The following is a 26,383-nucleotide window of genomic DNA, read 5'->3' as shown; positions in this document are numbered from 1 at the left end:
TCATATGGTTACCTCTGCTGCCATTTAGTAGGGTGATGTTCCTCCGCCATAAAGTAGGAGCCACCCCTTTTTAAATTTCAGATGTTTCCTTTGCTCATCTAATGAATTTTGTTGTATCTGAAATCAGGGGTGGGTGGAATGTGCGTAGTCGCACGACGCAAGTTCCGCAAAATGGCAAAAACTCTGTGAGCACGTGGAATTCCGCAAGCTCGCGGAATACATTTTTGTGACAGGAGCATTGTGCCAGAATGAATCCTGCCCAGCATATATTTATTCAAGAAGATGCCACCATTTTGTGCAATGCCTCTACTCAACTGGAGTACTACTGGCTAATTAGTAAGTGCTACCTTGTTGGGTAAATGTATAGGGCTTTTCCTACACTTCAGCTGCGGGCCAGAAGAGTTGTCTCCAGTGACCATGTGTGTCTTTAACTATGCCACCGCGAAGAAAGGCGCCGGGGTCCCTTCAGTGAGCTGTCCATCATAGTGGGTAAAGGGGGGGAAGAGGTTGCATACCACTAGTGTATGTGGGGGGCCAAACAGGCGGGGCTTCTATGCGAGTTCACATGCCTCTTGTAAATAAAAGGTCAGAGACCGATCAGAGCAGCAGATGAGAAGAAAGAACCTATTGGTCACAGGAACTACACGGGGATTGTGCGCGAGAAACTCATGGATGCAAAGACCTCCATCAAGGATTACAGCTATTTTTTGACTGTAGATGTGGGGAGAAAGCACACCTGTCCAGCCACAAACCGTGCTCACAAACTTTTTGGGCTGAGTAATGCGTTACTGAATTTGAGCTTCAACTTGTGCACCTGCTTTATTTATATCTGTAATTGCCTTCTGTTGAGGTTTAATTTTTGCGACTTGGGCATCGTGCTAGAATGAATCATGCCCTGCATATTTATCCAAGAAGATGCCACCGTGTTGTGAAATATCTCTACTCAACAGGAGTACTTTCTACTGGCTAATCAGTAAGTGCTACCTCGTTGGGTAAATGTATAGTACTTTTCTTAAACTACAGTTGTGTAAAGGGCCAGAAGAGTTTTCTCCAGTGACTATGTGTATCTTTAACTTTGCCACTGCGCCGAAAGGCGCCGGGGCCTCTTGAGTGAGCCTTCCATCATAGTGGGTAAAGGGTGGGAAGACGTTGCATACTGCTAGTGTATGTGAGGCGGGGCCAAGCGGGCAGGGCTTCTATGCGAGTTCACATGCCTCTTGTTTATAAAAGGTCAGAGACCGATCAGAGCAGCAGATGAGGAGAAAGAACCTCCTGGTCACAGAAACTACACGGGGATTGAGCTTGAGAAACTAATGGATGCAAAGACCTCCATCAAGGATCACAGCTAATTTTTTACTGTAGATGTGGGGAGAAAGCACACCTTCCCAGCCTCGACCATGCTCACAAACGTTTTGGGCTGATTAATGCATTACTGAATTTGAGCTTCAACCCGGGCACCTGCTTTATTTATATCTGTAAGTTCTTCCTTTTGAGGTTTAATTTTTGCGACAGGAGCATCGTGCCAGAATGAATCCTGCCCTGCATATTTATCCAAGAAGATGCCACCGTTTTGTGCAATACCTCTACTCACCGTGCTCAGAATTCCGCTATGCAGTGGATTGCGGAATTTGCAGAAATTTCGCAAATTCCGCGAGCAAAGAGGAATTTGTCACCCACCCTTAGTCTGTATCAGATGGAGATTTTGACTATACATTTGGTATAATTGGGCATGTGCAGTTTTATGGCTTTACAATGATATATTTTAACCCGAAAATGCTGAGAGCTTTCTAGACTTTTGAGGTGTGAGAGTACAGGGGGTATGCAATTTTATTTCCAGGTTCTGGAAACCAATCTAGCTGCCACACATAGAGCCACGCTGTTGGTAGCAGTGTGAGAGAAAGGCAGACTTATTAGTAAAGATGTTCCATATTCTATGGATGACGTGTCTAGAGTGTGGGCAACTTGTTCATGATATTCCTTAGGGATGGGGAGTTGGGTAGAACTCAGTAGCCTTGGCCAGCAGCGCCACTCTGCGAAGAGTTCTTGATTTGCAGGTTCAAGGTAACCTTATTGTTAAGTGTGAAATCTAATGATCTATGGCTATGGAATATTTTAGGGCAACTGTGCTGGGTGCAATTAAAAACTAATTAACGAGTGAAACACCTGGTTGACATGAGTATTGAGCTGAGTGTGTGTATGACATGACCTTGTTGTTTTGTTGCTCTGGTATCTTGGGTTGTGTTTATATTGACTAAAAACGAGGTAAGAAACAGGCGTTTTTAAAGACTGCAGCTGTCCTTGCTAATTTTTCAAGAAAGTTGGGAAGGAGGCCGCCGGTAGAGCTCATACATATTTATAAGGCCAAATGTGCCGCCACAGCCATGTATGGGGCAGGGGTCTGGGGTTTTGTTGATATGTACCCCTTACAAATAGTGGAAAACGCGCTCTTGAAGTATATCCTGGCAGTCCCGAGTAGCATATCATCGCATGTTTGCCACTCTGAATTGGGTATTCCACACATTGCAGACCGTATAAAAATGGAACCCATTCTTCTATGGCATAGGATTTGGTCATCGACAAAAACCATGCTAAATCAGGACATCTTAACGGATAGTTTAAAACTGGAAGGGGCTCTAACCATCCCATGGCTAAGATAAGTTCGGGACTTTATGCGTGACCTCAGCCATCTAGAATATTATACTGAGCCTAGCACTATGTCCATCATCACAAGAAAAGTGCTAAAAAAACAGGGCCTCATGCTACTAGACACACTCAGAATATCGGCAGAGATCACAAAGCCCACTATGCTGTCCAACCAAATGATTTTAACAACTTTTAGTATTCAACCATATCTAACAATGGTACCTTGTGGCCATGATAGGTTTTTATTGACCAGAATGCGACTTTGGATCTTTCACAAACTTGTAAGTTTTCCAAAAATGAATGACTGGTCACGAGTAATGTACTTGTGTCCCTGTGATAACCACTCAGAACAATCCACCATACATGTTGTTTTATTTTGTGCTGAATTAAGGAAAATGTGGATTGTTACAATTTTAAAATCCCTAGGGATCAGACAATGTCGTCCTACGTTTACTGTATTCAAATTTTTGGAAAACGAACACATAGTCTGGAGGGTGGCAATGTTTTTAATGAGGGTACACAGGAAATGCAGTGTAATATAAACGTCTAGCCAACAAAGACTAGAGGGATAGTGATTTAAATGAATTAATTTGAAAATTAACTACATATTATATATGTGTATTGAATTGTATTTTTATGTGCTTTTATGATTGTCTAAAATAGCAATCGAATAAAGTTTTACTTGACTTGACTTGACTGCAGCTCGTCACTTGCTCTAAGCAAAGGGATGGTACCTCATGATTGCTTAAGGCATGATTAACCTTGCATGGCTGAAACGCTTCCCTCTGATTTGAAATACTCCATCCCTTCGAATCTTTACTGAATTTGTCAAAACCTGACAATGTTTAGTTTGAGGGATTTCAAAATATTTAATTGTGTTGCAGGGATTCTGATGAGGAACAGAACTATGCTTCGGATCATAGAACATCAGCATGTAGGAACTGAGTCTCAATACCACCACAGTATCTATGAGTCAGAGTCCGACTAGCTATAGTGCCTCACTTGCCCTCCTAACCTTTCCAGAGAAACAAGTTAATTAGCACCCCAGAAGACAACACTCTCCACCTTCTCAGGGATTGCGCTACAAGGGCACACCTTTTCGCTCTCTCACTCGTCCTTGTACATAATAAGTTAAACGAGAGACACGAAGGAAGTTTATAATATTTATTTAAACTATTGTGCTCTAGGATACAGTATTTGCATGACAATTAGAAAAAAGGCATACCAAAATATTGTTAGCAAGGTTAACAAACCATATACCATAAAAAGCCTGGTTATGTTATAAGACAGATTAGCCTATACCTCCCTTCCTACTGAAGCTAACTGATTATATATCAAAGATCTCTGTGATTAGTGGCGGACTACGTACTTTAGCATACATAAATGTACAATCTACATCTGAGACGAGGTGGTGATCTTGCCTCAGGACTTTCGCTCAGAGAGTGTTTTTAGAACTCCTGTCCTCAGTTATATGACAAGACATGTTTGCTCACAAACAGCAGCTGCTTTCTCGTGTTATGTCTAGGTGCTAGTTACTGTCCAGAGAGATTACCCAGGGGTAGTATTGTTTGACCTTGTCTATGGTGTTCAGACTTAATCCCAGGAACAGAACAGAACACAAAAACATATTCAGGTTGTGTGTGAAAATACAATGTGGCACAAAAGCAAGCGTGTTTATTATAGTAACGTGTGCAAAAGAAACACGGCCTACAGCATGAAAAACTAGGATAACAAAGGGAAAACTACAATGGGCCATGTAGGAAACACACAACAATTGCTTTATCTGAGAGTTATCTACATATTTACCTACACTTGTTGCTAATCATACATGCTCAAGAGGAGCTTACACCCATATTTCTGTAACATACATGAATGTGTGCTGGGTTCACGTGTGGGATATTGATTTATATCACTAACACAGAACTGACTGCGTAGTTTTGTAAAATGTCACAGAGCTTCTTGTAAATGTGGGTTTTGTGGGTCACTGGCCTCAAACCATGTTGGATCTTTTTCAATTACTTACCAAGATTCATCACAAACAAGTCCACTCAAAGTTGTTCATACAATTGTTGGTAATGGCTATGGTAAACTGTTATCTAAAACTGCTACACTTCACAATTCCATCCAAAGATCTTAGCTCAGCACAGCAGTTATTCTACAGTATATTGCAGCAAGAGTTACCTCTGTGTGTGGTGTATCACAATTCACACCAGTTGTCAAAGACACTTTTCAATTACAGCTTCTACCACCAATTGCTCATGTCAGTACTGCAAAATGCAAGTACTAATGGCCTGTAGAAACACTGATATTTTGTGGTGCATATTGCAGAGCTAAACTGGTGTGCTCAGCTTAAATTAGGCAGACAGCGCCACCATATGGTGGGCTGTCATATAAAGGTGCCATTGTTAAGAATTAAGTGCCTGTGCCGAGCACCAGCAAACACTGGTACAAAATAAACACTGCTGGCACCTTAATATATTTATTTATTTATACAGTTTTATATAGTGCATACGTGATCCCAAAGGATATCAGAGCGCTTTACAATTTAAAGGAGAGGAAGGTAATAGTTGCAGTACAATCATCAAAAGGAATACCAACCCAAACAAATCAAATATGCATATCAAACTAAAAGGTTACGAACAAAAGGGACAACAAAGGGTGAGATAAAAATTGGACCATAGAGTACTGGGAGGGGAGCAAGTGACTAGTAAAGCAGAATAACGACAAAGGCAGGACTTAGGGTGTAAATCCAGAGCATTAGAGCAGACGATCCAAGCCTCTTTTAAGGAAGGAACTTGTTCAGGAGGAATCTTTTCTCTTCCAATTTGAAGGCAACCTTGGAGGAGATTCTGCATATTTCTGGTGGGATAGAGTTCCAGAACTTCGGCGCAGAGCCGGAGAAAGCTTGTTGACACATTCTCTTTTTGCGAAAGATCTGTGGTTTCAGGAGGAGAGAGTTATCACTCCGAGAAGGTTTACCCCCTTTGGACAATTCTAGCTTTTGCGCAAGATAACTGGGGGTTTTGAAATGGAGGGCTTTGTGAGACAGACAGGCAATCTTTAGCTGTATTCTTACTTCATAGGGCAACCAATTTAGGGATTTTAGAACTGGGGAGATGTGCTTGTTTCTTTTGGTACCCATGACCAATCTTGCCGCTGCATTCAGTGAAGCCCTTAGTGGGGCTAAGGTATATTTGGGAAGGTCACAGAGCGTAGCACTGCCATAGTCTAGCCTCTGCAAAACAAGCGCTTGGACAACTTGTTTGAAGTCCGCTTGTGGGAGGAAAGTTTTGAGATTCCTGAGTATCCTCATTAGGTGATTAGCTCCCTTGCACACATTACTGATATGATTTTTCATGTTCAGATGCTTGTCTAGGGTGAGTCCGAGAGATATGGCTGAGTCAACAATGATGGGGAGTAGTTGAAGGCAGTGAGGTGGTTCATCCAAAGGTCTATCTTGGGGATGTGATTCAGGTGAGAAATTAGAAGGAATTCTGTTTTGGAGGTGTTGAGCAAGAGGTGGTTCTCAGTTAACCAGTTTTGAGTATTTATTAGGGTAGAGTTGAATGATATGAGTTTATTCGGGGAGGCGATTTTCAGATAGAGTTGCATATCATCCGCATACATATGGAAGAGAATGTCTGCAGAATTTAGTGCATTAGCTAAGGGTTCCAAGAACAGATTGAAGAGTATGGGGGATAGGGAGGACCCTTGGGGACCCCCATGGATACTGGTGATGGCTGGGAGAGAGAGTGGTTCACCTTAACTCTTTGGAATCTGGGGTGGAGGAAGGACGAGAACCATTGCAGCACCACACCAGAAAGGCCCATCCTGTACGTCAAAATGGATAGGAGGTTGTCATGATTAACAGTGTCAAACGCTGAAGAAAGGTCAAGGAGGATAAGGAGGCAGGATTCATTTTGGTCGAGCATTTTTAAAATGTCATCCATAACATGAGTGAGAGCCGATTCAGTTGCTTTCTCATCCCAGTGCCTAGGTTTCCAGTTCATGTGACAGGCTGGATGTTCAATGATACACCTAATACACCAATGTTCCACAGGAGCATTGGTGTATTAGGTGCTTTGGGACTGAGTTCCAGAGGGTAGAAGGGCCATTATGCGCCATTATGACTGTTTTTTTTTAACCAAATCAGGATACAGTGTGGGGATATTCATTATATGCATTAGGGCCTTGCTACACCACAGATTTTCCACCAGGTACATAGATCTCTTTGAAAACAATGTCCATCAAAGTATGTTAAATAAATGTTTTATCGCATTAGCCATATGATCACAAGACTTCTAACAGAATTGACAGCACTCTCAAGGACTATGGCCATGTGATACATCACATGCAGTGGTAGCTTGTAGTACATGTATCGCCTCATACAAATCCTTACAGATTTTGTCCTGATTCCCAATATATCCACAATGCAATCATTTCTTATCCATGGTGAGAGGACAGGAGACTCAATATTGTTTGGATTCAAAGATGATACATGCCCAAGCCTCTCAAAATTGAAACATCACAGCCTACCTACAATGCTGTAAAACTGGATCTGTGGCAGGTGGTACAGAGTTGCATTTTTTACATCCTCTTGCAGGCAATAGGTCTTTTGCAAATTTCAGAGTTATCATGTAGTCTAGGGAACCGCACCGTTTTCAAAGAGAGGTAGAATTATAGCAAATACAATTTCATCAAACAGTTATGAACATACAAAGGAAAATTACCAAGAGCCCTACTCCCAAAACATTCTGTTTTGAAGCAATGAGTCTTTTGAAAACATGGCCATAATGTTTACTAATGGAACACATTAAAAGATCCCTCATTTACCTCATCTGCACAGGACAATAATAGGGCTAGCTCCGCTTTGTGCGCCGAGAATGTCGCTAATCCCCCAGGATGAGTTAATGTGTGGAAAACAGCCAGTGCTCATTCGACATAACATTGATTTTTTTAAGCGACAGCTTCAATTATTCCTAAAACTGCTGCTGACATCTTTCAACAGGCTTGCTTTTTGCCCAAAAAAAATTACCATTCATTTGTGCACGCGCTAGAATTAGACTACAGAGCTACAAAGGCTGTTAAACTAATTTAAATAATTACTGACCTATTTCCATTTCTTATGTTTTGCTCACAATTTGCTCGGAAGTGCATTTCTAAGCAAAGTGATTCGAGGCTGTATGCAGCATAATGCACTGATTGACCCAATTCTGCTTGTGTTTCAGGGGATTAGACATGAGAGAGGCGCCCTACAGAAGAACAACGTTTATTGATTGGAATATTGGCTCTCGGCTGCCACATTACCAGAAACTTGAAATTGGCATTAACTTGCTTAGATGGAAATGGTGCATGCGGAGAAGCTTTGCCATGATGCTATTCAATCATTGTTAAGAAATACAAAAAGTCTATGATGAGAAGGTGGGTCTCCAAATGATTGTTTTTGGGTCAATTTATTCTCGTTGTCCATTGATGCACTACAAAGCCAGCACCACCCATGTGGGTACGGTCTGTTCGAAAAATAGTTCTTCAATGGATAGGCTCATGGTAATTTGTTTTGTTCGCTTTTTTCGCACTTAGCTTACTTGGCAAGATCAGGAAATGATCAGCGATTCAAACAGGCAATCAACAAATGTTGGGTGTGAGATTTACACCAGTCCCAACGCGGTGGACTTGGAAGTTCTCTCTATACATAAATAGGCCATTATACCATGTGCAAGGAAATAGGGTGCTCTTGTAAAGCGCTTCAATGCCCTTAGGCTGAGTTTGCGCGATATAAAAATACAAAAACAAAGAAAAACCTTTGAGATGGACTTTGCTTGCTTTTATCCCCACCGCTCCCTAAAAAAGCCCCAGGGCTGGATTCCACAAGGGCGAGTGAAGTGAACAGAAAGTTCAGAATACAACATACAAATAGGTCATGTATCAATAGAGACAGAAAAAAGCTCTTTTTTTTTACATAAACTGAAACTTAAAGAATTACAGATCCAGCAGGATGAACCTATCACAAGACAAATACTCCATCAGAGGAGAACATGCATGTTCTGTCTGAGAATCATGTAAGGGCTTCTGACCATCGAAATGGAAATAATACCGTAGTCACCAGTACAATATTGTCTGTTCGTTTACACCATTGGCTTACTTATTGCCAATGTGGGGTAACAATGCCACCGTGTACAGTATTGGTACATGTGATGAACCTACATTTAAAGGACAATTAAAACGTCTTTCATTCATAGGCAACTATTTTACATACATCTTTTTTGATTCCCAAGGTATGAGAAGAACGAATAGAGAAGGAGGCAAGAAAGAAGGGATAGCAAAGATTGCACAAACATCATTTTGAGGACCACCTTCCCACATATTACCTTATTTGTAGCTAGTGTCACTGATGTCGCCCCTGGGAATACAGGTATGTAGACTAGGAACTTTGCCACTTTGAATTTTCTTCTCACTGAGTTTGCTCAAATTCCTTCAGGGAGGGTGACCACCTAGAGAGGGCGACCTTTGATATGAAGGATGGCTGGCTCTACTCATGGTGTCCAGACTCTGCTTTTGGTATATCCACTACACTCGAGTATGATCAATGGCAGAGGTGGTCAAATATGTTGATTTAACACATAGTCAAGTAGAAGTGGTGGGCTGAAGAGCATACCAAACCCCAGTTCTACGAAGAGGGCAGATTTAACCATTGACTGGTGGAGTGGAGCCCATCCAGCTTAAGCATGGGCGGAAAATCCGTTCCGCTCGCGGATTTTGCGGATTTTCGGGAAATTCGCAATCCGCGAGATTCGCGAATCTCCCGCAAAATCCGCAAATCCGCGAGCAGCGGATTTTGCTCGCACTGCTCGCACTGTTCGCGTGAGTTCGCGCCCCGCGAATAAGTGCAAAATTGCAGAAATACGATTTTAGCAAAACTGAAAGTAACTACTTACCAGGTTCAAAAGTTCAGGCTCATCATTAGTAGCCATTTCCTGTAGTGCTTCCTGAGGGGCCCCTCCAGAGTTCAGTTGCCAGTTGAAACTATTATGTGACCCTGCTCTGAACCTCAGAATAGTTACACATATGCCACAAAGGTCCTGAATTACAGCTAAGGGAGACAAGCAGGAGCCAGGCTGGAAGTTAAAATCCATTAATCAGCCCCTAATTCATTATTGTCAGTTGGGGCAGGGCAGGTGTTGTAACTAATTTTGCAACAATGAAAGCACTTAGCAAGTGCAAAAGATCACTAATCAGGGCGCACTAAGGAAGCAGGTGCCAGCTAAAAAAATATTCTGTGACACATTAATCAGCCCCAAATTAATTCAGGTCACTTGAGGCAGGGATGGTGTGCTTTGCTTTGCCGAAAATAATGTACACTGGACAACCAGAGGGTGTGGTGATGAAACAGAGGGTGGCATGGGTGGGCCAGAGGGTGGCATGAGTAGTCAGAGAGTGGCAGTGGTGACAGAGAGTGGCAGTGATGAAGAAGAGTGTCCCAAACAGGCTGGACACGTAGAAACAACAAGTTCGCAAAACTTGCGACCCGACAGGTAAGTTCGCAAATTGCGAAATTGTAAAAACCCTCGCGAACTGGCAGAAACACGGGCGAACACAAAAAAAAAAAATCCGCAAATTCGCGGGAATTCGCGGATTTTGCGGATTGCGAATCCGCAAATCCGCAAAATTCGCGGATTGCCAATCCGCAAAATCCGCTCATGCTTATGCAATTTGTGATTGAGGCAAACACACGGGGCCCGATTCACAAAACAAGTGTAATCGGATATGGGGAGAATTACACTTTTAAGGAATACACAAACATTATCGGTTGGGTGCCTGTAAAACTGATTCAGGTGTCCCCATTTACGATAGAAAAATATGGGTTTCACTACCTAAGTGAGAGATAAAAAAAGATTCTATAAGCAGAGTTTAGAAGCATTGTTTGACCACTCAAGGCTAAGGCAGCCCACTGGAAAAGTCTTACCATATCCCTGTTGCAAAGGTCATTCCTTTAGAAAATGATTGAGCTCCCTAGGTTTCTCTATAATTTGCATGACTCCCCTTCTGGGTCCCAGAAACATTCTTTAAAACTGTACATGATTTGTGTGTGTGGTATTGATAGATAACAGCACCACAATGAATACACCATAAAAAGACTCCAATGAATAGAAGTTGAGATTTTGAATTTTGAAATGCAATAAAGCACTTAGAAGCAAGTAGCGCTGCAAAGGCTACTGTAGGTCATGTTGGACTAGGGCAAAGTCAAAGTTCAGGCTGACCACGATGGAGCCCCGACCAGCTAAAGGACCCACGCTTGCACCAGTGAACAAAGAACCTGTCCTAGTCACACACAACGAGATGCGTGAATGTTGAGTCCCACAGGTGCAGGATGCGCGGAATTTCTCCATGCAGTGAAGGTGATGTGCCAGTTCCAGAGATAGGTGCTGGAGGGAGTTGAGAGGCATTGAGGGATTTGTCAGATTCTGTAATGCAGTCAAGGTGGTGCTGCAATCTCACCAAGCTGCAGTGGTGGCATTGCAATACGCTGTTCAATGCTTCGATTGCTGGAGGCAAAAAGGTTGCTCTGAGGCGATGTGCTGATTTTACTCCTGCAACTGAGTCGAAGCACTGGTTCTGCTACACACAAACAGGAGATGCGTGGGAATCCATGTTACAAGTATCTGGGCTACTTCAAGTGAGCCAGGCACATTAGTAGGGACAGAGACATTGATATCCCTGAGCCAACAATCCCTTGAAGATCAATTGGAGTGAAGGCAGCATCCACCTCTCCTTCAGCAGAGTAAGACAGCAGGAGGCAGTAGGGGAACAAGCAGAAAAGCAGGCCTTCAAGATCAGCAGTCTAGTTGGGCCCTTTAAGCAGCACAGGAGTTCTTCTTGCAGAGCTTCAGTTTCACGTCCAGTGGTGTCTGATTTTAGGGGTCAGAAAACCAGTGCTTATACCCAATAGTGTCTTTGATGTGGGGGTGATTTCTAAGCAGCTCTCTGAAGAGCACACATATCCCTCTCAACACAGTTCTGTCTGCCAGGCTATCAGGGGGCGTCATCAGTCCTTTGTTGGGGGACAGGACTCTGTCTATTCCAGTGAAGTGTTAGCCCCTACCTTTCATCCTGCCTAGGCAAGGCCATCAGAGTGCATATATATGCAGATGGATATTCAGACACACATATCCTTCCTGTGTTGTGACTGTCTAGAGGGAATGCACAAAGTATACCTGTCATCCACCCCAGATGTGTATTAAAGACAGGCTGTCGGGCACACAAAGCAGTAATTGCAGAGAAATGTCCCATTTCTTAAAGTGGCATTTCTAAAACAGTAATGTTAAATCCAATTTTACCAGTAAGTAGGATTTATCATTACCCTTCCAAAGATATGAAGCTTGAAAGAGCTACTCCTCTCTGATTCTGAATTACAGCTTAAAAGTGTTTTAAGAAATGTCCAGTGCTAGCCTAAGCGAGAGGTAGTCCTCACTGTAGTAAAAAAAAAACATTTTGGGGGTTGTCACTACCAGGACATGTAAAGATTAAACACACACGTCTTACCTTTTACTTACATGCACCCTGCCCTTAGGGTTACTTATGGCCTCCCATAGGGGTGACCTATAAGTAATAAAAGATGGGTTTAAGGCTTGACAAGTAAAAGGGTTTAAATGTCAATTCAAAGTGACACTGCACACACAGTTCCTGCAGTGGCAGGCCTGAGACAGGTTTGAAAGGCTTCGTATGTGGGTGGCACAATCAGTGCTGTAGGCCCACTAGTAGCATTTGACTTACAGGCCATGTGAATATGTGATACCACTTTACAAGGGACGTACTTGTAGATCAAATATGCCAATCAGGTATTCACCAATGTCACCATGTTTCAGATAGAATCACATGCTCACAGGTTAACAGTGGGAGGGTGCTCAGAGTCATAAGAACAACACAAAGAATCAGCAGAAAAGGCAGTAAAAAGCAAAACCCTGGGGGAAGACCACCCTAAGGATGACAGGTCAAACAATCACCAATAATGTCTAATTATGTCATGCTATCAGTAAATATGTTGGGCCTATGGAAGGCAAACATACATGATTAAACTTACTAGGAAATCATCTGCTAACTGATTATATAAATCCAAGATAGCCTCATTGGCATGTGAAAAAGTACACAGAATGGTTCCCACACACTCACACACTCACAAAGCAAGAAACTTAATAGGAAGAAAAATTTGGAAATTTGGATTGTGATGATTGGCAAGAGACCAAAATCCAACTACAAGAGGTAGCTAATAGGGAGAGCTTTAGACACACAAATTAAAGTCCTACATAGGGTCTACTGTCCCAGGACACAGCACCTGTGGGTGTGTTGGTAGCAAAGCACATTCTTTCATAGAATGTGGCTCTGCCCAAGAATCAAAGTTGTTGGAGACTACTACTGGGACAGTGATGCCAAAGAGTTGGACTCTGCAGGTAATGTAATCAACGCTGACTTATCTGGGATTATTGGAGGAACTGGTTACCTCTATACATAATATACAATTTGTTAGACCTAGCATCCTTGACGTTGGTTCACCTGACATTTTACCTTCTGACCTCCTGTTTTGCGGGCTTAAGGATTTTGCAAAAGGATTTGGGGTGTTTTACCATTTCTAACCAGTGCTAATGTGCATGTGGTCTGTACGCAAATCCTGGAAACATTGGCTTATCCACAATTGGTGTATTTAATTTACCTATAAGTCCCTAGTAGAGAGTACCATATGTGCCCAAGGCCTGTAAATCAAATGCTAATAGTGGATCTGCTTCACTGATTGTGCCACCCACTCAGTAGCCTATTAAACATGGCTCAAGCCTGCCACTGCAGCGCCTGTGTGTGTAGTTTAAACTGCTATTTCGACCTTGCAAGTTAACCTACTTGCCAGGTCCAAGCTTTTCCATTGATTAAATATAAGACATCCCTAAGGTAGGCCCTAGGCAGCCCTATGGGCAGGGTGTAGTGTATTTAAAATGTAGGACATGTACTTTTGAGCTTTACATGCCCCAGTAGTGAAAAATTGCTACATTTGTTTTTCACTACTGCTAGGCCTATCTCTCCCATAGTTTAACATTGGGATTGCCTTAAAACCTCTTTTAAATGTAATTTCCAATTGGGAAGAGATAGAATTGTGAAGTTTGGTGTCTCTGGACTCAATTTAAAATTACAACTTATGGTGAAGTAGGATTTTAATGTGTAAGGCGGAAAATGCTGCTTTTAGAAAGTGGGCATTTTCTTACTTTCACCATCTGTGCCTCTGACTGTCTCTGAATACACATCTGGGCTGAGTGACAACTGGGCTTCATGCAATCCCTCTAGACAATCACACAAAAGCTAAAGGGGAGTGACATTTGCATCCTGATGGGAGGAAAGAGCTGACACTTGCACCTAAATAGGGCTGGGCCTCTCCCCACACAAAGAGCTGAATATCCCCCTGTAGTGACTCAAGAGCCAGGCCAGGAAAGGCAGGGACCTTGTGTTCTTCCAAGGCATCTTTGATGTCTCCCCCACTTCAAAAGCACATTTGGGTGTAAGTATTGGACCCCTGGAACCACCACATAACTCTACTGTAACCAAGGACATTCTGCCTGGAAGAAGAGTTGCTGTGCTGTAGGGAGGACTGCGAATTTGCTACCTGTGTTGACCTGCTGATTGCTGGGTTAAAGGAGGGACTGTCACTTTGGAACCTGCTCTGCTGTGTTGGCCTAATGCCTGCTGACGCGTGGCAGGGATGGAGAAGGACAGGACCTGCTCTCTTCATCCTTGAACCCAAGATTCTGCAAGGGCTTGCTGGCCTGCCTCCTGTTTTCTGAAGTCTCTGGGACACAAAATACTTCTTGCAACTCTGCTGGTAATGCTGGACTCTGTCACCTGTGAGCCCAACCCTTACCTGAGATGCACCCCTCTTGTCCTGGGACTCAGAAATGAGTAGTACAGCTGTTTTAATGCAAAAAACGGTGCATCAACCCAACTGCGTGAGATAAACCAATGGATCGCTCCCACACACCAAAGCAGTGCCGAATCGACGAAGATGCGGGTCCCGGCTGCGAGGTCGGACTACGACGCAGCAGCGATTCTTCAACAGTGTCTGCCAGGCTCGATGAAGATGCAGCGCCAAATATTTTAGTCCGTCTGTAAGGCTCATTTCTGATGCAGTGATCTGACTGCAAGTAAAATTACAGCTCATCGTGTGCTCGACTTCGATGCTTTGCTCTATATACAAGGTACTTTTTCAGCGGATCCTGCATGGTTTCTGTAGCTGGCCTGCCCTAAATCGTGGTCGGCCTGAACTTTGGATTTGTACCAGTCCCTTACGACCTCAAGTAACATTCCAACTGCTAGTGACTTCTAAGCACTGTTTTTACATTTATTCTTTAAAAATGTGTATCTCAAGTACTATTTATTAGATGTTTGTAATTTTGGTCTAGTTTTACTCAGATAAATATTTTCTTTGTTTCTAAACTTTTTATGGTGTTTTGATTGTATTACTGTAATTAAGGTCTGCACAAAGACTTTAAATATTGCCTCTTAAGTTAAGCCTGACTGTTTTCTGCCAAGCTACAAGAGAGTAAGTACAGATTAATTTAAGTTGTGTCTCTAACTTACTCTGACTAGGACTGTGGCTCCTGGTTGCAAAGGGTGAATGCTCTGTTAACCAGAAAACTCACTTTCTAACACTATTCACACTTTTGGAATTGGTAGTAGCATGGAACACATATCTCAGAAATAGGGCCTTCCAATAATCCCCCGGGGAATGGTGGCACAGCAACATAGACTGGCGAATGGAAGCAAAAGGATGATCTACCAGAGAAGAGGATGTTTGGATAAATTTAATAAAATATGTAGCAAAGGAGACAGCACTCTGGACTCGTGAAATCAAGGTGATCCAATAGGATGATAGAGTGTCTACATATGGAATGAGAGTTATTCAGTTTATTTTCACAAATGCACAGTATTGAAGATTTTATGGTTCGGTAAACAACTATCAATGTACAGAACTGTAACGACAAAAATTTGTCTCTAATTTGTTAGGAATTTATTTCCATTTCTAGATGATATCTACCTAAAATCAATAAAAAGTGTTTTAAAAAAAGGAATACATATTTATTAACCTCTGAAATGCAATAATAAAATGTTTGCCGATGATGGTCATGATGGACAGGACGTGTAAAGTGGAGTAAAGGACACACAAGGGGGCTGTCTGTACTACTTCCAGTTTAAGAGTATTGATACTCTTTCATTAGATACCTATGTGTTCTTTAATTTCATCAAGACATAATAGCAGAACATGGAAACTAATGATATATAACACCTATTTCTAAAGAAACATAGAATAGCCATCTTTCCTCCATATATGATGGGCAACATATTGTCTCACAGGCAAGGTAACTGAAGTGCAAAACTGAATAAATTGCTCAGGAATGTTGGGAAATCCCAGACACAAGCAACTAAGATGTAAGTATAATGAAAGAAAGCTTTTTTCCAATAATACCTGGTGAGAGGAAGAATGTCCGCCACAGCTTCTTGTCACGAGTAACGTCCCTGATTTCTTTTGTCATGTTGACCAATCTACCTGCAACTGGTGGAACACGACGGAAATCTAGGATCCTAGGAATAATAGAAAAAAAGGTATATTTTTTCAACAATGTTTAGAGGTTAATGACATTTAGTGAAAATTAAGATGTACAGCATCTTATAGTAGCTTAATAAACAAAAGGATGTGAATCACTCTGTTTCTGGGGTTTGGGCTGCTGCACAAAGTAGAGGCCTTTATTTACACATTATTACCTTTTCCAGTTTTATGTGTCAGGTTAGTCCTGATCTCAGCATTTTGGAAACCTTTCATTTAACATATACAAATTAATCCATGCATAGGTAACTTTGAAGAAAGAAGAGAAAGCCCTTCCTTAACAAGACCTTTAGGCATTCATCCGTGACAGCCTCCACAGCCTACATTATCTACAACAGAAATAATGGCCAATGACAAAAACACCACACTACCCAACGATGTAAATTAAACGTACACTCTACAGTGCAAAGTTTGAAAATAATGTAAAACTCCTAGTGAGGCATTTCTTAATGTTCAAGGTTTTAAAGACGAGACAAAGTATATTCAATGTAGTTTAAAGTTAGTAGTAAATAAATGCATTAAAATACAGGTAGAGACTAATAGTATTTAATTACTAATCTTCATATATTTATATTATAAGGATGCTGTAAGTCACCAAGGAGTCTTATGGCATATAGAGGAACGAGGCTCAAAGAACTCCAAGGTGACTTGCATTTTCTTTATAATGAATACCAAAGAGTACTTTAGTCATTAAAACACATGGTCACACCATAACTCTTCCCACAAACTGCTTAAATCCTTGGTATGTTGCTCTATCATATGAAAGAGATTGGATTTTTGCAATCATGAAGCAGAAAAGTTGAATTTATATTGCAAATTAAACATGCCAAAAAGCAGTTAGATATTTGTTACAAAAGTATATTACTATCAGTTTAATACAAGACATACAAGACATATTTGTTTTTAAAAGTTGTAGCTGTCAATGTGTTGGTCACAGCATCCTACTTCATCCCACTGGAACATTATGGCTTCTGTCTGACTCTCCCCCTATCACAATTGGCATGAAAAAGCCCACTGATGAATATTGCTACTTGGATATTTCTTTGTGCTTTTTAATATTTTCGAAAACATTTTCTCAATCTTTCTCTAATGCCACTGCTGGTTTGTGTCATTTCAGTCTTGTTTTGTTCATTTCATCTTTTTTCTTTTTCATAAGTTAGTTTGAGAGTTTTACTGATTTGACTTTAATATTATTTGAATGCTGCGTTTATTCTGTAAACACCGTTCTCTGAGGAAAACCCTGATGCTGAGTGCTGTAGCTAACAGGGGTAAATTCACTTTTTCACCTTTAACTATAGTTCCTTAACAAGGCACTGTTTTTTACATTTTTGTATGCCTTCACACATTTCACTCCCACCTCCATTTGGTAATCTGAAATCTTACACTAATGACTTTATTAGCAATAGTAAATCCTGTATTCTCTCATTGGGTGAAAATTGTTAATATTATCTTTACCCTCAAAATACCTAGTGATTCCATATTATTTTAAAAATTGAAAATGTGGGGAGGATAAGTGGGGCTTGTGTACAAGATCACAGGCATCATGTCGTGGGACTCAACATATACATTATTTGAATGCATTGCTGTCCCTAAATCCAACACAATGTTTGCTATGACTATGCCTTTATGGACACCAAACCATGGCAAGATATTTCTTGGCAAAATCATTGAACTAGCACTATATCTGCAAACATTGCTGTTGGGACCGCTAATAATGGGTTACTTCAAATTCTGAGTGGACAGGCCCAAACATCTGTGACAATGGGCTTTAACCAAATAATCAGGATTTCAATCTTTATAGCTGGTCTAGACCCTGTATTTATATAGAACAATGGTATAATAAACCTAGAGATACAACCCTACATATAGTCAGGTAAATGGTTGATCTAACATCTACGTCATAATATTAAATAAATATCATACACATACACATAAAACCACCAGAATGCAAATAGTTCAACTATGTCATAACCCAAAAAAGACGTTCATAATAATCTGAACAAATCCCATAAGGCAACAAACCGAGAAAAAATCCTAGACACCCTGTTAGCAAATTCCCAGCCACTTTAGCCAAAGTTGGTCCTGTAAAATAGATTAAGATTAAACCAGAGTCTAAAACAAATAACTGCTACAAAAGAAGTTGCATCAAACTTAAAACAAGAAGCAGAAAACTAAAGCACCAGTTGCAATGGCCAAAAACTATGAATGTCCAGGAAAAAGTAAAGTACACAGGCTGGGGTGCCCAAAGCAATCGAGTGAGTTAAAAGATTGCCATTTTTAAAAAACATCAGTGAGGCAAACAACTAGTCAAGTAAAATCTTTACTACGTTCTCCAAATCAACAAAGCTGAAAAGATTAAATCATGCTAAACCCAATAGTACCAATAAATGTCACATGCATTTGTTGCAAACAAAATAACTAAAAACAAAAGCTGCGGTTCCAAAGCATCTCACCATGTCATGGCTCAACGCAAATTATAGACAACTCCACCATCATTAAAGACTAATTAGGAAGCAGAGATCACCAGACTAGCTCTCAATACTAAAGTGTCAAATCTACCAACTAAGTTTGTGCACACATTGGAGTCATAACCTAAATCTACCAACTGAGCTGTGTAGAGTTGTGGTACCAAGGAGTTATTCCAAACCCTACCTCCACAGTTCCCAAGATTATTCAATGCATGCACCACTTGGAAGTTGGAAGTTTGAAGTTGGAAGTGGATTTATAGAGCACATAGCTACCCTTGGGCATCCCAGCGCTGAGAGGACCTAGTTTATTCCAAAAGGGGTCAGAACAGGAAGGTTTTTAGGGAAAGAGCCAAGTTTTTAATTTTTTTCGGAAGGAGAGTAGATTATGATCACTCCTCATGGCTAGTGGGAGGGTGTTCCAGAGCTTTGGAGCGTTGTAGGCGAACCTGCGGCCGCCAGATCTTGCCTTTTTTATTCTAGCCTCTTCGCCGCTAATGACAAGGGTAACTCGTCATGGAGTTTCCATTGATTTCAATGGAAATTACATTGAAGTGCAAGAAGCACCATAGCATCCAAGTGGTTAAGGATGGAGGCCAGGGCAAGTGAGTCAGATCTTAGGTGTTTGTTAGATTGGTGTGGTTTCATCAGGGATCTGAGTATTGGGGGGCCCTTATCATGCAGGATTTTGTGCGCTATGCAGAGCGTCTTGAATGTGATGCACTCCTTCATTGGGAGCCAGTGTAGGCTTTTGAGGGCAGGTTTTGCCGAGCTCCGTGCTTTGGTTCCCGTAAGGACTCGAGCTGCGGCGTTTTGGGCCACCTGAAGTTTTTGAATGACTGATGCAGGGGCTCCCAGGTACAGGATGTTACCGTAATCTAGTCTTGAGTTGACCAGTCCCTGCATCAGTAACTTCCTGGACTGGAAAGGGATCAGGTGGAGGATCTTACGGGCCATACGGATTAGGCCAAAGCAGGTCCCTGATGTTTTCCTGGCCTGGGTTTTGAAGTTAAGGTCCTGGTCGAGCCAGATACCTAGACTTTTGACCTCGGTTTTGGGAGTTGGGTAGGTGCCCATGCAGGGTGGCCATGAAAGGTTTGCAGGTAATTTATTTTGGTTGCCCAGGAAAAGGATCTCGGATTTATCGCCGTTGAGCTTGAGTCTTGAGTCCGACATCCATTGTGAGATCCCTTCGAGACAACTGGCGAGGTTTTCTAGGCTGGTGTTTGAGTGGTTGATGGACACCACCAGCTGAGTGTCATCAGCGTACATCACTGTCTTGACACCAAAGGGAGTGATAACGTCTTCGAGGGGGGACATATAAACATTAAAAAGTGTGGGGCTGAGGGAGGAGCCCTGGGGGACCCCACACTGCATGGTCAGGGATTTGGACGAGGAAAAGCCGTCTGACACCTGAAAAGATCTACCCTCGAGGAAGGATTTAATCCACGCGAGGGCAGAGTCAGTGATTCCCACTCGACTCAGCCGGTGGACCAAGATGGCGTGGTCCACCGTGTCGAAGGCGGCACTTAGATCGAGGAGGATCACTGCCACTGATCCTCCTACGTCTATGATGGCTCTCGCCTCTTCGACAACTGCTAGCAGGGCGGTGTCGGTGCCTTGCCCCGGTCTGAAGCCGGTCTGGGAGTCACGTAATAAGTGATTGGACTCCAGAAAAGTGGATAGCTGCTGGTTAGCTATTCGTTCAGCCACTTTACTGATCCCTGGTAGGAGTGAAATCGGCCTGAAGTTGGAGGGGTCCGAGGGGTCCAGGTGGGGTTTTATCAGGAGGGCTTTGACAGTGGCCTTTTTCCAATTGGCTGGAACGGCGCCCTTCCTAAAGGAGGCATTTATGAGATTGGTGAAGGGTTGAGCTACAATAGGGGCGACCAGTTTAAGCTTGCTGATGGGAGCAGGATCAGCAGGTGAGCCACTTTTTACAGTTTGCATGGTGTCTAAAAACGTCTCCGTGGAGATCTGGTCAAAGGCTCGCAGGTACGGAGCCTCCAGGTGAAGGGGAGGTGGGGTGGAGTGGAGAGGAGCGGAGGGTACGGGAAGTGAAGTAAGTATTTCATCAATTTTTGCGGAGAAGAAGTTGGCCATTTGATTACATCTCACGCCTTCAGGGTCTGGGGGGGGGTCCTGGATTTTAGTAAGGAGCCGTACTATCCGGTATGTTTCCTTCGCAGAGTTGGCCGCTGCAGCAATCTTTCCTTCGAAGAAGGTGGCCTGAGTAGATTTAATTGCATTTTTGTAGAGCTTGATAGCGGCTCTGTATTCGTTTTTGGAGGCTGTTGACCAGGTTTTCCTCCAAGCACGTTCGAGTTTTTTACAACTCTTTTTTAGGGTGCGAAGTTCCTGGGTGAACCAGGGTGATTTGGTCGTTTTGTTCCTGCTAGGCAGTTGTTTGAGTGGCAAAGTGGTTTCTAAGGATTGATGGATCCAATCCTGTAGTTGAATGTCTGCAATAGAAGGGTCATGTTCCAGGAGGGGGGAGGTGGAGGAAAGAACCTGGGCCCAGGCGTTGGTGTCCAGTTTTTTCCACGGGCGATCGGGGGGTTGGGGGGGAGGTTTACCAAGAGGTTTGGTGGATAGCTGTAGCTCGAAGGGGACCAAGAAGTGGTCTGACCAGGGAAGGGGGATGGGGGGCTTAGTTGTGAGATGCGGGAGGTTGGAGAACACGGGATCCAACAGATGCCCTTTGATATGAGTGGGAAGGTTATTAATCAATTCGAGGCTGAGTGAGCCAAGGTCGGCTTTGAGATCCATCGCCGGCTTGCTGGAGGAGTCGTCGAGATGGAGATTTAAATCTCCCAATATCGTGAAATTCGGTGTCATACACGCCAGGGATGAGACAGAGTCAATGAGTGACTCGCTAAAGTGACGAATTGGTCCAGGGGGACGATATACTAATAGTCCCGAGAGGGTGAGCGAGGGTGGACGAGTCACGGAGAAGAAGATATTTTCGCAGTCAAGTATAGGACTATCTCTGAGTTGACATAAGAGGTAGTCTCTGTAAACGACAGCGATTCCTCCGCCTATACCTTCGGGTCTGTTGTGGAACTTAATCAGGTATTCCAGTGGGAGTGACTGAACGATGTCTGGCTCTGATCCTGCTGTGAGCCATGTTTCAGTTAGAAATAAGATTTCAATATCGGAGTCTTTCAGGAGCAGATTAATTTCCGTTTGGTGCTTTGGGAGGGATCTGCAGTTTAGCAGGGCCATATTAAGGGTGCTGGGTTTCAGCGGTGGCTCAGGGCTAAAGCTGTACGCGCATGAGAGGCAGCGAGAGTGCCCTTCAGCGAGTGAGATCGAGTTGCTGCAGGGGGGGGCTAGGGGGATTCTAAGTCCAAGCAAGGTGTCACTAGAGTAAGTGATGGCTTGGGAAGAGCGAACCAGGGGTCCGGGCTCTGGGCGCGGTAAAGCCCCAAGAGATTTGAACTATTGAACCTTCTAAGAATACTTGGCTCATCATAATCTACTACGCAATGTTTAGTATGCCTTCAGTGCAAAGAAGGGAGGATAAACACAGAAAGGACAAAATAATCAAGACTTATGGTTTAGAAGGAACAACAGTCTCTGATACTCCATGATCCTTTTGTGACATGTGAAGTTGTGAATCAAGAAACACTAATATAAAGGATCTGAGGATTTTTCGACAATATCAGTTCATTAATCTAAGTTTGGAGCAAACAAATTTGAATTAATTAAGGCAAATCAACCAGATGTATGGTCTTGGGCATCATCCAACAGGGGTTTGCCCTCTAACCCTTCAAGTGATGCATGTCCTCCATTAGTCCAGATATTTGAACTAAGAAACCTCAATTCCCAAATATGGGCTAACAATATTGAAATCTGCATCTTAGAGAATGACTCAATGAACAAAGGTATTAACAGTTTTATGACTAACAAAAAATAAATTCCCCCTTGACCTCAAAAATTACAATGGTATAAATCCAACATTGTGACTCAAATACTTTAGTACAATAGGGCAAACAACAAGAAAGAGTTTTTTTATAACTTTATCATTTTATTCTTTTTTTCTTTTTAGTTGTATTTCTTAGTACAAAAATAGTTTTTCCATTTGTCAATTTATCATCTCAGTTCATCTGTTTTATCAAAAAACACATAATATGAAACACATCATTTTGTAATCTCGTCTATAAAATACTGGTTTTATGCAGGGAAAACAATAAACAAAACAGTCAACACTCTCACAAAAACAACCATTCCTTATTCATCATACATGCAACATTCATTCTTAGATTCTGCGTCTGAGGGATCGCAGATGGACGTGCAATTGATACGCAGTCCTTGCGTATCAATTGCACGTCCATCTGCGATCCCTCAGACGCAGAATCTAAGAATGAATGTTGCATGTATGATGAATAAGGAATGGTTGTTTTTGTGAGAGTGTTGACTGTTTTGTTTATTGTTTTCCCTGCATAAAACCAGTATTTTATAGACGAGATTACAAAATGATGTGTTTCATATTATGTGTTTTTTGATAAAACAGATGAACTGAGATGATAAATTGACAAATGGAAAAACTATTTTTGTACTAAGAAATACAACTAAAAAGAAAAAAAGAATAAAATGATAAAGTTATAAAAAAACTCTTTCTTGTTGTTTGCCCTATTGTACTAAAGTATTTGAGTCACAATGTTGGATTTATACCATTGTAATTTTTGAGGTCAAGGGGGAATTTATTTTTTGTTAGTATTTTGTCTTTCCCCTCTTTCCCCGACCATTGAAGTAACATTAGAGGGGGTCCCAACTTTCATGCCATTAACAGTTTTATGACCAGGCATACTTCTGAAAGAAATAAAATGATCTCTGATCAAATAAAGCCAGACCAGATTTCATTAAAGTGAGTAGTACCAAGAACAAGGATCACCCTTTCAAACAAATCTCCTCTTAAGAATTGATGCCCAGCTCCAGCAGAATATTTAAAACGAACTATCATCAGTAAACTGAAAAAACAGAGGGTTAGAGAAGACTATAAGACTACAGTGACATCCTTTGCCAAAACAACATGTATTTTGCTTGTCAAAGGCAATTCAAGTTATTGGAATAAAAGAAAATAAATCTATAAATGCATTATAATAAGTACTTTATACATCAATCACAGTCAATGTACATCCAAGAGGCCGTAATTCGTGCCAGATTTCAGGATAATCAGGACTTAGTAAAGGGGCTCAATCTACATGCATTTATGTAAATTTATTTGACACTGATATATTAAGAATCTGGCTTGAATTCGGCTCTCTTGAATTTAGGGAGGATAGCACTGTTAAAAACTATATTTATTACACTCTACACAATCCAGCAAAGCAAGTGTGCTGTAGAGTAGCTCTAAAAAAACATCAATAGTGGTAGGTTCTGTATGCTTGCAATCACCTGTCCAGATGAAAAGCTGCTATTTCTGCATTGTGCCTCTCATAATCTGAGAAGTAAAAGAAGTCAGGCGGTGTTTCCTGTTCCCTGGTTTGCCTAAAAAAAAGAGAGAATAAAGTCAATTTTTTGCATTGTTCTCACCTCACAAGAAGCTATCATTAGCTTGAGAAATATTGTTGTTGTTGCCATGATACTTTCTTTTCTTTGTAGGTACAGGAGTGACTTACACTGTTATTATTTCATTTTGCTGCACTGTAATTTCATGAAGCTAGTCCACTTGTGATGACAATATCTGCATTCATGCTGTGGTGTTTGAGCTGTTGTTGTGTGAACATATGAAAGCCTGAGGCCCAGCGTTAAATGTGCTTTAATGGGAAACATTGCCATAGATCTGTACCTAATAGGATTAATTCCCGCAAGTACATGACCAACCTTGTTATTTGATAAGCATTTAAACGTTCAACACTTATTCCATGAACAGAGGAGTTTAAGCCATAGTATTCACTGTGCTGATGTGCTAAGATGGTGGTCAACAGACAGCAGCTGGAAAATGTATGTTGCATGCTTTAGTTAACCACATCGCTGCTTGAGAGATTCCTCTGCTGTGCTGGACAGCAATAAAAACGGGTGTGGTCATGACGAGCTCAGCTCGTCATGAGCACAGGAGCACTGTACTGCATGACGAGCTCAGCTCGTCATGAGCATGGAAGGGGTTAATCAGATTCTTCCACTTACATTTCAATTCAGCACACCAGGCTGCATTCAGAAAGCACAACACTAAAGCACCCTGCCTACTTTCATAGAAGGGAAACTGGGAAAGGCTTGGGTCCTGTCACTGACCGGCCTGGACCACTATTATGCACAAAACAAAACAATAGCCGGGCAGTTTGAATTTACGTAGTAGTACACAGCCTTGATTGACCTGAGGCCTATCACAGTTGTCCATGTTAATTATTTGTGACAATCTTCTTGTTTATGTACTGTGTTTGATATTTTCTTTTCGATTCACTGATTATGTATTTGTGTATCTTCATAAATGTTGTGTTGTATTTTTTGATGCCAAAAAATCTTAAAAATATTTTATAAAACTAAAAAGTCAATCAATACAAACGGTTGTCCAACCTAGCAATTTATTATACTAGGCTGTGTACTACTACGTAAATTCAAACTGCCCGGCTATTGTTTTGTTTTGTACTTTCATAGAAGGGAAGGGGCTGTGTGATCGCTCTGTAACAACTGTTCCCTCACTCGCTTAAAGTGGTTACCTTGAGAATGGTGGATTTCATTGCAACACTAGAGTGTGTGCCTTGTGGTATGTGTGCCTAGGCAAGCACTCCTTCCTTGGTGGTCAGAGTGAGGAGATAAACTGTTCTCCATCCTGGTGATGGGTTGGAATTAACACTCCACTGGTAGCGGGAGGCACCTGTGGAGTCCTGGAGGGTCCCTTGGACCATATGGTGGGGATCACAAAAACAGGCTGGAGATGCCATAGTACAGCTTCAACCTGCTCATTTAGGACCACACTGTCTGCATCTGTGTTGGCACATCATAGCCTGGGCCTTAAGGGTGGCCAGAACACACTCCCCAAACACCAGGGTTTTCAGGTAGTCAGCGATGTTATGGTTGCGCAATGTTTTTGTAACCTGAGCATAGTGAGGTCCACATGCTGATAGCCGTGTTAACAACGGAAAGAATCATAGCATTCACAAAAATTAAAGGAAGTTCATATGAGAAAAAGGTTGCAACTTTACATGACCTTAGTCGAAGCAGCTAGCCTTTGATTTTGTGCTAGATGCTGGAGTGCAACCTCAATCACTGGCCTGCTTTCAAGTGCTGCACTGGGAATTCACTGGTACCTTCCAAACACCAAACTCATCTCACTTCTCCTTTTATTCAAATTTGGTGGCAGGGGTCTTGCTAAATGTATAGGTGAGTGATAAGCTGCAGCAAGGTGGATAAAACCACTGCCACCTAAAATCTGGTTGTCTTGAATACTTTTTCTGCGTTTGATATTAGCTTCTAGTGGTTTGTAAATTCATGGTAACCTTTTTTCTAATTCTAAAAGTGGTGCATTGCAACAGTAACATTCAAAACAACATCTACAAGATTCAACATTTGCACAGATTCTAAGTTGACTGGTTAGAACAACAGGTGCTCTAGACAGCAGCAAGGCACATGAACAGCTGTTCAAAGATTTTATTCAATAGAATGCACGTTTCTTGGTTGTAACCTGCCATGAAAT

The 26,383-nt window shown here is 41.9% G+C and overlaps 1 protein-coding gene across 1 annotated transcript in view; it reads right to left on the bottom strand.

Moving 5' to 3' along the window:
* Nucleotides 1-24,237, bottom strand: part of LOC147666518 (extracellular serine/threonine protein kinase FAM20C-like) — a gene marked incomplete at its 5' end in the record, with an annotated part of 82,311 nt that extends 58,074 nt beyond the window's left edge. Inside the window, 2 exons of the mRNA XM_086949017.1 lie at nucleotides 16,142-16,257; nucleotides 24,145-24,237. Coding sequence (XP_086805143.1) covers nucleotides 16,142-16,257; nucleotides 24,145-24,237 — 209 coding nt within the window. The remainder of the gene's footprint in view (nucleotides 1-16,141; nucleotides 16,258-24,144) is intronic.
* Nucleotides 24,238-26,383: the final 2,146 nt, after the last annotated feature.

The sequence above is a fragment of the Lissotriton vulgaris genome, unplaced genomic scaffold (genome assembly GCF_964263255.1).
Source record: "Lissotriton vulgaris unplaced genomic scaffold, aLisVul1.2 SCAFFOLD_1040, whole genome shotgun sequence".
NCBI classification, from domain to species: domain Eukaryota; kingdom Metazoa; phylum Chordata; class Amphibia; order Caudata; family Salamandridae; genus Lissotriton; species Lissotriton vulgaris.
The sequence above is the reverse complement of the archived record's forward strand: the minus strand, read 5'-3'. Positions and strand labels throughout refer to the sequence as shown.